General features: G+C 54.5%; 1 protein-coding gene across 1 annotated transcript; it reads right to left on the bottom strand.

Moving 5' to 3' along the window:
* Positions 1-2,786: 2,786 nt before the first annotated feature.
* Positions 2,787-7,772, bottom strand: KIAA2013 (KIAA2013 ortholog). Its single transcript, XM_060141410.1, has 3 exons — positions 6,693-7,772; positions 3,501-4,354; positions 2,787-3,040 (listed from the first exon to the last, which is right to left on the bottom strand). The coding sequence occupies exons 1-3, from the start codon at positions 7,723-7,725 to the stop codon at positions 3,023-3,025; spliced, it is 1,905 nt and encodes a 634-aa protein (XP_059997393.1). The 5' UTR covers positions 7,726-7,772; the 3' UTR covers positions 2,787-3,022.
* Between the last annotated feature and the right edge of the window lie 4,707 nt (positions 7,773-12,479).

Genomic DNA, 12,479 nt, shown 5'->3' with positions numbered 1-12,479 from the left:
TCCGTTTGGGCTCCTACAGCAGAATACCACACACCAGGTGGCTTATGAACAACAGAAATCTATTTCTCACAGTTCTGGAGGCTAGAAGGCTGAGATCAGGTGCCGGCGTGGTCGGGTTCTGATGAGAGCCCTCTTCTGGGCTGGAGATAGCTGTCGTCTCTCTGTGTCCTCACACGGCAGGGAGAGGACTAGAGAGCTCCCTGGGGTCTCTTGTATAATGGCACTGATACCATTCATGAGGGCTCCACCCTCATGATCTATTCACCTCCCAGAGGTCCCACCTCCAAACACCATCACATTGGGGGTTAGGCTTCAACATGTGAATCAGTCCGTAACAACGCCCACAGGAGAATCCAACTTCCTCTTGGAAAAGCCCTCCAGAGGAGCCCCAGACCTCTTGGTTAGTGTCTTAACCCGAAGCAAAACTTGTGTTCAGGTAGTTTATTTAGGAAGAGATCCCAGGGGACAGCAGAGGGAGGCTGGGGAGGGTAAAATGGAGGGAGGGAAATTGAATCAAGGGTGTCTTCCCAAGTTCTTCGCCACTGTGGGCAGTGGGGGGCCTGATCTTGCCGTCTGAGGAGCCGTGTAGAATGTGTCACAGAACTGTCCGCCCAGGGGATGACGGAGGCAGCACTGGTCCACTGGCTCCATCTCTCATGGGAGAATGGCTGCCCCTAGCAGCGATATCCTTGGCCTGCTTTGAGGCTACACACATGCTGAGTGCAGAGCAGCTTCCTGAAGGTCAGAGAGAAGGTGAGGTCAGATGCTGCCAGGGACCCGCACCTGGAAAGAGCTGGTGGCTGCAACCACGGCAGGAGTGAAAGGTGGCCTGAGAGGACATGAGATGGGGCACGAGAGGCCAAGGTGCCCGTAGGTTTTCAGGGAGTTAATACATTTCCAAACCAACTTTTCAGCTGTTGGGAACTGCTGGGTAGTATGCAATTCCATACCAGGTGTCTACCCCTGAAAAGCAACTTGACCAAGCCTCTCTGTGCATCCAGCCCAAGAAGAGAGCTCCAGTGCATTACCGGACCGTGAGAGGCAGACCCGCTAGAGTTAGTGGATGGCCTGCTCCCAACTGAGGCTGAACTGGAGGCACTGCAGAGGCTCACGGCAGACGCCCAGCAGCTTTCAGAGTGGGCTGATGTCATCCCAGAGGGCAGGAGCAAATGCATTACCCACCCCATCCTGTGGGAGCCATCAGAGGAGTGTGTGGGGAGAGAGCATGGGCAGAAACAGAGTGTAGGGACTGAGAGAGAGGCTGGGCTGACAGTGAGCCCCAGTTTGCATCCCAGCCTGGGCTGCTCGGCCTTGAGCACATTTCCTCATCTCTCAAATTGGGATCTTAACCCTTAGCAACCTCCTCCCTGCACGAGGCCGTGTTGATGTAAAATACGTAACACACGTGCTCGCTTCAATGACCTATAATTCGCAAGTGTTCGTCTACTGAAATTCTAGTCGTTGGCTCGGTATTCTCCAGGCACAGGTACATGGGTTCATGTTTACATGTATGGGAGCCCACACCATGCCTGGTTCCAAGTTAACAGGGTGAGTGGGAGCCCTGAAGCGCTGCTCCTGTGGTCAAGTAACTTCCAGTTGAACGCAATGACTAGAGGGCATGTCACGCCAGACACCACAGCCCACCACACCCCGCCGCCAGCCAAGGGCCCCTGGCCAGAAGGGTGAGGCACCCCCAGGGCAGGAGTGGAAGGCGCACAGGACTGGAGCGACAGCAGCAAAACCAGAGCAACTCGTAGAAGAGCCTGAAACCCTTGTGTACTTTCTCTCCCAGCCACCTGCGGGGGCCGGACACTCGGCAACTTGGCAAGCAAACCAGGCTTCCTGGTGAGCCAGGGTGCTCAAAACGCCCATCTGGGAAGCCAGGGAAACCACCAAGACACTGAGGATGATGGTCCACACTCAGCCCGGCCCCTCTTTGCTCCATTCTCCCCACAAAGGAAGGACTCAGACCTTAGCTTCGAGAACAATCTGCAGGAGGCCCACTCAGGGTTTTTCCTGCCCCCGGTCCTATGGGCAGCAAAACCGGGGCAGGCAACTCTCTTTAGGGCAGGCAGGGGGAGAGGCACTGCAGCAGGAAGGGGCCAGGGTAATGCTCCTCGAGCAGCCCACTCAGCTGGGACATGCAGCAATCCCCCAGGTGGGCAGCACGGGGGCCACCTCCACAGCTTCTGAGTGGGCTCCTCTGAAGAGGAGTGGACGTGGGAAAAGTATACTGTCACCACGGCGGGGCCTTTGCTTCGGACTCCACCCAAAAGTCTGGTGACCGAGGAAGGTCCGATGTCTCCAGAGGTCTCAACCACACGCAAACCGGTCGTGGAGGTTTGAAAGAGATTTATTTAAAAACAGAACACAAAAAAAAGCTTTGGTATTCCAAAACCCAACAATCATCGATCACTAGAAAGTTAAACACCTCCCCTAAAGCCCAGAGGTACAAAACCACAGATCTCCATAGGCTCACGATAAGAAAGACGCAATGTGCAAACCCGAGGGTGACGGAGACCCACCCCTTCACGCAGGCGGCGTGCGGGCCTCCAAACCTCCCGAGGTGGTGCATATTGGAAATCATTGCCAAGATTCCCTACCGAGAGTGGATGCAAAAGCCATCCAGCAAAATCTCAACAATAAATTAAAAATTCATTCAAGAAAGAACACATTAAATTAGGAAAAGAACACATTTTTTCCTAGACAAGAGTCTTTTCAAAAGAGGGTCTATTTCCTGGGACAGAAGAAAGGGGGAAAGTGGAAAGAGTGAGTTCAATTTCAAGTATTTTCCATATAGGTTCACTTTATTGAGTCGAAAGCTTACAAAAGGTCCACCAGCCCCGCCCCTCCCGCCCCCTGATGCAAACTCCTGAACATCCACGCGCACTTCGAGTCACTGGTGTCCCCCAACAAGGCACAAAAGGCTGGGTGCTTTCAAAGGATCCCTTGTTCGCAGCAGCAGGACTTTCAGTGCTGGGTGTCTTGTGCAAGTGGCGACTGAAAGCAGGACTGATGCCACTCAGACACTGGGATCTTCCTGTTCAATCAACAAGACAGGTCGTTACTGCTCACGCCAACCCCGGTGGACAGCTACAGAAATCTCAAGGGAAGCAGGCGATGGAGACACCCTGCTGGCACCCCACCCAGGCTCCGAGCCCGCCTTGCTGACAGCACTTGGCCCAGCGGCGGGCTAGAGCTGCCACAGACTCAGGGGCCCAGGCGCCTCCTTAGGCAGGTGCGGCGAGTTCACGGGCTCTGCTCTGGCCAGGCCCGGCTGGAGCTCAGACCTGCCTCTGGCCCTTCTCCCACTCCTTCAGGTCAAGTGCTACTTCCTTCTCCAAACCAGAAGCCACAGAGCCCCTCTCTCCTGAGTCCAGGCTCTTTAAAGAGTGGGAGCACAGAGCTGGAGCTTAACGTACCCTCCACCCCACTACACTAGACTCGGGACAGAACGCGAGGCCAGGGCCCCGGGCTCTGGAGGCGCAGTGGCTTTATACCTTACTCCTGAAGAGGGGTTTGGCGCCAGGCCCACAGTACTCGTTGTAGATGAGCTTGAATAGGAAGAGGTGGAAGAGGGTGATGAGGGAGGCCACGCTGAACCAGAAGAGGAAGGGCAGCCCGGGGTCCTGCTGGGCCATGTGCTCGTCGTGGGCCAGGATGGCCTTGAGATGCAGCGTGTGCCGCAGGTCCTGCAGGTGCGTGAGGTCGGTGGAGATGTAGAGCAGCGGCGTGATGGGCTGCGTCACCATGACCGAGAAGGTGTGGCCCTGGGGCGCCGAGGTCAGCTCCACAGGCTCGTCCAGGCAGCCCGCTTCGCAGGCGTAGATCTTGATGAGCTGGCCGCGGGACTCCACAGACACGTGCAGGTACGGCTTGCCCTCGGGGTCCGCGAGCACGGCCAGGTTGATGTGGTCATTCTTGTAGCGGATGCCATGCAGGGCGTAGCTGTTGTGCAGCACGTCGGGGTCAGCCTGGAACTGGAGGTGGTTCTCGGTGAACTGCAGGCCGCCGAAGCTGAGCACCATGCCCTGCAGGATGCCCGGGGCGCCTGCCCGCACCAGCCCCTTGCAGCCGCGCTTCTGCAGGGTCAGCCTCCACAGGTCCCAGAGCTGCAGGATCTGCTGGATGGAGGACAGGCGGCCCGGCCAGAGGTTCCCAGCGTGCATGGTGGCGTGGCCGCTGAAGCAGTGATCTTCATAGTTGAGTGTCGACTCCATCTGGTCTCGCTCCCTGTGGCTCAGGTCGGGGCTGAGCAGTGGCGCGGGGGAGCAGGAAAGCATGTAGTACAGCGTCAGGTTCACGGTCAGGCCTGATGGAGTGTGAGCATCGGTGATCTTCTTCATTTCCACACCTGCAACACCACAGAGGTTGTACATTAAGGAGGAACGGCATGGCCAAGAGGCTGAGGTTATGAAACAAAGATCAAGAGCAGCAGAGACACGAAGCTTTTGTCCTCAGGGATGAAAACAGCAGCTCCAGTCTCCCACGAGTACCGGAGAGCAGCATTGCCTGGCTTCCTCACGTGACCACCTTGAGCCCTCTGGGCCTGAAACTGAAAATCCCGCCAGTGGGGCTCCTGCCAGAGCCCAGAAGAACACAGATTTAGCCAAGCCTAGGGCGCCAAATCAAAAGGCCAGTTTCCCGACTCCAAGAACTGTCACAACGCCCTGGCCAGTCGTGGGCTGCTTCTCTCTCACCGGGCCTGCCGCTTTAAACAACATCTGAGCACAGGATCGCACAGATCTGTATGAGCTCTAGACTCAGACAGCTCACCGCCCACGTGGTGTCTCAAGCTGGATGTCTGACAGGCATTTGGGAACGGACAAGGTTTGAATCCTTCCAGCCCCATGCTAATCCTTCCCTAAATCACCTCCAGACACCCGCTGGAGCCCTCCCCCCAAATCCAGGAGTCGCCCTCAAGTTCTCACTCCCCACAGCCAGTCCACAGAACGCCCAGGGGCTCCAGGTGCAAAAGCTTCCGACTCATCCACCCCTGCTTCCACGGTCGCAGCGCTGGTCCCAGCCACCATCCTCTCAGCTGGGCTCCTGCCAAAACCTCCTATGTGGTCTCCACACTCTACTTCCCCCCTCCCCCACACTGTCTACACTCTGACACAGCAGCACCGCGACCTTTAAAAACGTGCACCAGATAGTGCCTCCGCCCTGACTCCCATCTCACTTAGAATAAAATTCACTGTCCTCACCAAGGCCCCAAGGTAAACCCTCTGGCCACTGCCACCCTCCCCTTGCTCACTACCTGCCAGCCACACTGGCCACTCAACCAAGCCCGCCCCTGCCTCAGGGCCTCTGCCCTGCTGGCTCCCTCCAGACCACCACACAGCGCTTCCTCTAGCTGTGTAGGCCTCAGCTTCTGCAATTCCTGCTCACAGAGGCCTCCCCGACAGCGACAGCGGAGCTACACACTCTTAGCCCCACCCACTGCAGTCACTCACCCCCAAGCACATATTTTTATCTTTTCTCCTTATAACGCTTGAGCCTAAAAAGCTATCTAGCTTTTTTAATCCAAATTTTCGCTTTCTAATATCTGTCTTCCGCCCGCCCAGAATTTAAGAACCATGAGAACCGGAACTTTGTTCTGTTTGCTTCCGTATGCCCCACGTGAAGAACACTTTCTGGCAGAAGCATTCGATAAATACTTGACTAAATTAAAGGCTCTTTGAGCAACTACGTTTAAGGATTTAGACAACTAGAACTCTGGAAACCAAAATCTCTTAATCTCTCTCTCCTCTACACTAGGATTTCCTTTTCTTAAGCAGTCAAGGGGGCGAAGGAGTTTTCATTTGACAGGAGCATCCCACCTGCTGAAGAGACTCCACTACCCCCGCCCCCCATGAAAAAGCTGCAGCCACAACAGCGAGGCCACAGCTCAGGCTAGCGGGAGTCATGTCAGGAAGCCCATGCCTGTCACCAGCCAGAAATGTGGGGAACTGAGTTAAGAACCCCGGGATCGGGCTTCCCTCGTGGTTCAGTGGTTAAGAATCCGCCTGCCAATGCAAGGAACACGGGTTCGAGCCCTGGTCTGGGAAGATCCCACATGCCGCGGAGTAACTAAGCCCGTGCGCCACAACCACTAAGCCTGCGCTGTAGAGCCCGCGAGCCACAACTACTGAGCGCATGTGTCACAACTACTGAAGCCCGCGCGCCTAGAGCCCGTGCTCACAACAAGAGAAACCCGTGCACCGCAATGAAGGTAGCCCCCCACTCACCACAACTAGAGAAAGCATCCGCGCAGCAGCGAAGACCCAACGCAGCCCAAAATAAATAAATACATTAAAAAAAAAAAAAAGAATCCCGGATCGGCCAGGCCTCTGACCTCCCAAACCACGCTGCTCAAATGAGGCTTCAGCCACAAGAACGAATAACAATAAGACAATAAGATCTGCCCTTTGCACTCCTCTTTCACGACCATCTCATAAAAGTCCTCTGAGGTACGTGCTACTGTTATTATTGAACACAAGCCCAGAGAGAGTAGGGTTCAAGGTCACACAGCTACTAAGTGGTGGAGCAAGAGTCAGCCCCAAATCAAACGCCACGCCCAAGTTTGAACTACCCCGGGACCCCGCCCTTCAGTGTCACCTCTGCAGACTCTGCAGGGGCATCTCCAGGATGGACCGTGCTCACCCTGGTGCAAGGTGTGGACGGTGGACCAAGCACTCGCCAGGCCTCACCTGGGCTGAAGAGCTGGGCCCAGAGGCGCTGGTGGTCCTGAAGCAGCTCCGCCGCCGGCATCTCCAAGAGCTCCAGCATTTCCTTCCGTGCCAAGTCCTGGAGCACCTTGAGCTCCTTGCCTGCTTTGCTTTTGAGCACCTGGGGGTTAAGAGGGCCGGAGACGTGCACCACCCACAGCACAGTCTCGTCCAGTTGCGTCTTGGGAGCCACTTGGAGACGGTTCACTAACTTCTTGGCGGCCACCACCAGCAGGTGCACCAGCCCCGTGGGAAAAGGCGGGGACCGGCCCGAGTAGAGGAGGAACTGATGGTCTCCGACCTTCTCCAGGGTGCTGGTGAAGGCCTTGGGGACCGGGCCGGCAGTGGGCCCGACAGTCTGCAGCGCGGCCACGCGTTCCGTGGGGTTGTTGAGCTGGATGCGCTGCAGATAGACGTGGGGTCGGCCCCGGTGCGCCAGAAAGTCCTCTTGCAGCAACACGCAGTCTCGGCCGGATCCCGTGACGAGGCCGGAGGCCGAGGCGGGGCCCGGGCCGGCGGCCGCAGGGCCGGGACCCGGAGTCCCGAGCTGCAGGCAGCGCACCCGCCGCAGCAGCCCTTCCCGCAGCAGCAACACTGACTCTCCAGCTTCAGAGAGCGCGCTCAGCGGGCGCAGCTGCACGAAGGGCACGAAGTCCGGCGCCACGGCGGGCTCCCGCTCCCCAGGGGTCACCCACAGCCGGTTGGCGACCACGTCCAGGGCCAGGAAGCCGTTGGCCACCAGGGCCGGCACTCCGGGGCCCAGCGGTACAGCCTCGCCCCGCTCCCGCAGGCCGCGCCACGCGCGGGTGGCTGCCTCCAGACAGGCAGAGGGCTCGGCGGCGCCCGGCTCGCCACGGGGCCAGGGCAACAGCTGCAGACCGCCCGCCGCCCGCCGCGCCCCGGAGCCCGCGAACCACAGAAGCAGCACCAGGAGGCCGAGCAGGCAGAGTAGGCGGCGGGCCCAGCTGCTCGACAGCAGTCCCGGCAGCCCCTTAAGCCGCTGCTGCAGCCACATCGGGCCGCCAGGCGCGGGCGCGGCGCGGGGGCGGCCGCCGGGCCCGCCGCCCAGCCCACCGGCCCAGCCGCCCGCGCCTCACTCCCGGGCCCGGACCGCGGCGCCCACCCCAGCCCCCGTCACAGGCGCCGCGGCAGCCGCCACAGCTGCTCCCTCCTCTTTCTCGGTTGCCTCCGGCCGTCATACGACGCGGGCCGTCAAGCGCCACCTACTCTTTTGCGACAGATGGAAAAGGGGAGGGCGGAGGGAGGGGAGAGGGGCGGGCCCGGGAGAAGGAGGCGTGGCCACAGAGAGGAGGGGGCGGGCACCGCCGGGGTTTGACCACCAGTTCTCGGGCCTGAAAAGTCAAGTCCAGAAGAGGAGAGGGGTCTGCGGAGGACTGGAAGCGGCCAATTCATGGGAACTTAAAACAGAAACGAAAAAACCAACCGCGCTAGCCAAACCGAACACGTGTTGTGCCCCATTCGCTACTAATGGATTCAACAGCTCCAAGATTTTTAAAAAATAATTTAAAAACTTTTTTTCTGTAAAAATGATCCTCACTGCAAAAAAAAAAAAAAGACTTAGTACAGAATAGTACCCCCCAAAAAAAGAAAGAAAGAAAAAGAAAAGTAAGCACTGTCAACCAGACTTCCTAGGATATATTTTGTTGACGACTCTTCCAGACCTGTCTGGCTGCATGTACAACATATAGGACACAAATCAGGCCCAGGACTGTCCATTTCTCTACCACACCAAGTCATCTTCTTGATGTCAACCGTGAGTCTTAACTTATTAAATAACATAAAACACTAAATTCTCATGCTTTGAAAATGCTTTTAAATTGTGTATTATCAATGCAAAAGACAAATTTTGTTTCTGGGGAAAAAATTCAATCTGAGCACAGGGGCAGACAATGGGGCAATTGTTTCCACTTTAGTTTCAGGACATTCCAAAGCCAGACACTGCTTCCCAGTTGTTGAAAATTAAATGGTCATTTGAGGTGGCTTCTTGTGGGCTGTGAGCAGACACATGTGTGTTTGCCAAGTCTTAGGGCCAGCACCCTATAAGAAGGCAGCTGTCCAGGTGATCCTACAGTATGCTTACCTTCTTTGTTTTCTTTTTTAAGATCATTATCAAAACATACATACAAAATTCTTAATTACCACCAGGATTTCACAAACCCCACAGAATAACTTCATGGATGTGCAGGAATCCATAACCTACAGTTAGAGAGATAGGATCCATCCAAGCCCCTCAGGGAGGCAGAAACACTTGGGAGGCACAGTGAGATGAGAGCAAAGGACTAAACCAGGCTTGATCCCACCTGTGAAATGGGGATGACCAGAGAAACTGCCTCTCAGGTTTCTGAGGAATAAGTAAGTTAATACAGGCAAAGCAAGCAAGGTGCATGACATGGGGTAAGTACACAGTAAATGTAAACCCACATAATTATTTTTCGCTATTATGAATGTCTGTGTAATAGACATATATAGGCCTACTTTTGAGACTGTTTCTGGGGGAGCAAATCCTGGAAGTAGATTCCTACGTTATAGAGAAGGTTCATGCTGGTGCTCTTAACTCCCTTACCACTCTCAAACACCCCAGGGGAGGGAATCACAGCCCTCGATCAGCAACATAGCCACAACAAAGCCAGGAGGTCAAGAGTAAGGACACTGGCACGAGGCTGCCTGGGTTTTGAATCTTGGCCTTGCCCCTTGCTAGCAAGTCAGCTAACTTCCTTGGGCCTTGGTTTCTCCATCCATAAAATGGGGATCATGAGACAGAGTAGGATTGCTCTGAGACTTAAGTTAGATAAACAAGTTAAACATTTAGCATACTGCCTGGCTTAAAATAACCGTTCATTATTTTATTTATTTTTACTAGGAAACAGGAAACACATGTACATGACACAAAATTCAACATATATGAAAGGGTGAAGAGTGGCCATTAAGTCTTCCTCTTTCCTGGAGTCCCAGCTAGTCAGTTCCTCTTCCCAGATGCAACCACTGCTTCCTGTTCCTTGGGTGCTCTTCCAGAAATTCTATTCACTTACAGATATATAGCCATATAGACAGAGACCTATATTTTTCCCTTCACAGAAATTGTAGCATATTATATACTCTTGCATATTACTTTTTTTTTTTTTTTTTGGTGGTACGCGGGCCTCTCACTGTTGTGGCCTCTCCCGCTGCGGAGCACAGGATCCAGATGCGCAGGCTCAGCGGCCATGGCTCACGGGCCCAGCCGCTCCGCGGCATGTGGGATCTTCCCGGACCGGGGCACGAACCCGTGTCCCCCGCATCAGCAGGCGGACTCTCAACCACTGCGCCACCAGGGAAGCCCTTGCTATTACTTTTTTCATTTAAGGGAACAGCTTGGAAATTCCATTATTATTATCATTATCATCATCATCATCATCAAAGGGGGTAGGTGCCAGTGGGACTAGCTGATGGGTGTAAACAGGGAGGAGGCTGGGAATCGGCTGGCAGCAGAGAACGTGGCTGTCCACTGAGGCCATCGCTCTTCCTTGGGTCAAGAAAGGAAATGGTAAAAATGGAGAAAAGCAGAGGATGAGAGGGAGAAAAGCCCCTTGTGGCACCAGACCACTACCCTCCAGTCCAGCTATCCTTTCTGCTTCCCAGAAAAGCAGAGTCCTGTGCCTTTAACTGTGCACAACAGGTGCAGCACTTACCCTGAGTAACATCTAGGCAGCAGCCACTCCTGGTTAAAGAGACAAGTCCTCCTTTTTGATGAAGCTTGGACCGATTTCAAGTTCCAGCAATTTGGTGAAGGGTGGCAGGCAGGCTTCACCAGGATGAATCCTTTCTCCAGGGGCGGCCAGCAGCCTCCCAGATTGATCCCCCCTCCCGATTTGCAATGACTCTGGGAACTCTACTGCGCAAGGATTTTTTTCCGTCCATAGTATGCCACCATTGAGGTTCTCTTGGGCCCGAGCAAAAGGGAAGTTAGAGCCGGTTTCCAAAGTCGCCTCCCTTACTGTGGTCCCCCATCAGCTGTGTGACTTTGAGGAAGTTGCTTCACATCTCTGAGCCCCGGTTTCCTTATTTCACAAATGGGGGCAATACTGCCTAACTGGCAGGGCTGTGGGGAACATGGCATAAGCCAGAGCTTTGAAAATTGAGCCACTCAACACATGCTCCTCTTCCCCTCTGCTTATCCCTCCATTTCCTCCTCAAAGGAGCTGGAATTTCAGTCTGCATCCTCCTGAATTCAAAAACATCCGGTGGATTCTGGCACCATGTCCTGTCCCCAGCTGCAGAAACTCCCCGCCCTAGGTCCCAGGTCCCAACTGGATGGCAGCCCTGGATTGCACTCCTGCCTCTTCCCTTTACTTGCCTTTCGAATTTGAGCTTGCTGTTGGGTCCCCCTGGGCCTTACTTCTACCATCTTTACCATGAGTAAATCTCTGTTCAGTGAGATAATTTCCCAGGTTCGCAGGGATTGTACCTATCGTCTAAAAAGAACATGTGTTGGCTTTGTTTGGGTTGTACAAATAGTATATATTCATTGTAAAATGATTGTAAAAACAATGAAAAATATAAATAAGAAGATAAAAACTACCTGGCAAGAACACACACACACACACACACATTCCCACAAGTTGGAAATAATGACTGTAAATATTTGGCTGTCATTTTCTTTTAGCATCATCTCTATGCATTGTACCTGTAAGGATATATTTTTGCTGAGTGGGGTCATACAGTATATACTGCTTTTCCCATGTAACGTCATGTTGGTAGTGCATTACCCTGGCTGAATCAGTCTTAAGAGTACTGCCGATTTCTCTTTTCCCCAGGACCTAGCACGGCCTGCTTTATGTTGTTCATTGATAATCATGACATTCCTCCTCCCTCTGCCCTTTCCCCCTGTGGTTGGGGAACCCCCTGCCCACCCAGGGTTGTACTCACTACCCACTCCTCTGGAGCCTAACCTGCTGGAAAGGATCTCCCTTTGAGGGTCTCTTCCAAGGATGAAAATTGTTGTTGTTGTTTTCCCAGAGATGGCTGCCCCTAGCTGACATCTGCTCCAGGAACCCTTGTTCTAGAAACGCTTGAGTTGTGTTTTGAAGACCCACATCTGTGAAGAGACCCTAAACAACTTCTTTCTTCCTTCCTTCCTTCCTTCCTTCCTCCCTCCCTCCTTCTTTCATCCCTCCTTCCCTCCCTCCCTCCCTTTCTTCTCTCTCTCTCTCATTCATTCATTCATCCATTCATTCAACAATGTGACCTCAGGAACAAGACCTTCCTTGTCTCAGAGGTTCCCTTTGCCTCCCAGGGACAAAAAGGCAGATTAAGTGAGCCCCTTTTTGTGGGGCGGGGATGCACTTTCTGCACTTGCAGCAGCCAGGAGGGTCTTGGCAGGCGTGTGGATGCCTCTGAAAACATTCCTGCCAGGCCTCGCCCGCTCCAGGCTCAGAGCCTCACGCCCAGGGCTTTGGACAAGGGCGAATGAAATCTGAATAGCTGAGATTTACTGAGGGCTTATCGAGGGGCTGTTCTAAGGGCACTGCAGGTAACAGTGTCATTAACCCGTGCAAGGCCCAACGCATAGATACCATTATAAACCCCACTTTCCAGAGAGGAAATCGAGGGTCACGTTTATCGATACCATCAAGGCTTGGCGCGGGGTCCGGGGTATAGAAATTGTTGCCTCGCCCCCGTCTCCCCTCCTCTTTCCGGTCTGAGTGAAGCTCCCCAGAGACGGGAGGGAGGAGGCCGGCGGCGGAAGGACCCGGGAGCCGCAGGGACGGG

Source organism: Lagenorhynchus albirostris, chromosome 2 (assembly GCF_949774975.1).
Source record: "Lagenorhynchus albirostris chromosome 2, mLagAlb1.1, whole genome shotgun sequence".
NCBI lineage: Eukaryota > Metazoa > Chordata > Mammalia > Artiodactyla > Delphinidae > Lagenorhynchus > Lagenorhynchus albirostris.
This window is presented reverse-complemented; position numbering and strand designations above follow the sequence as displayed.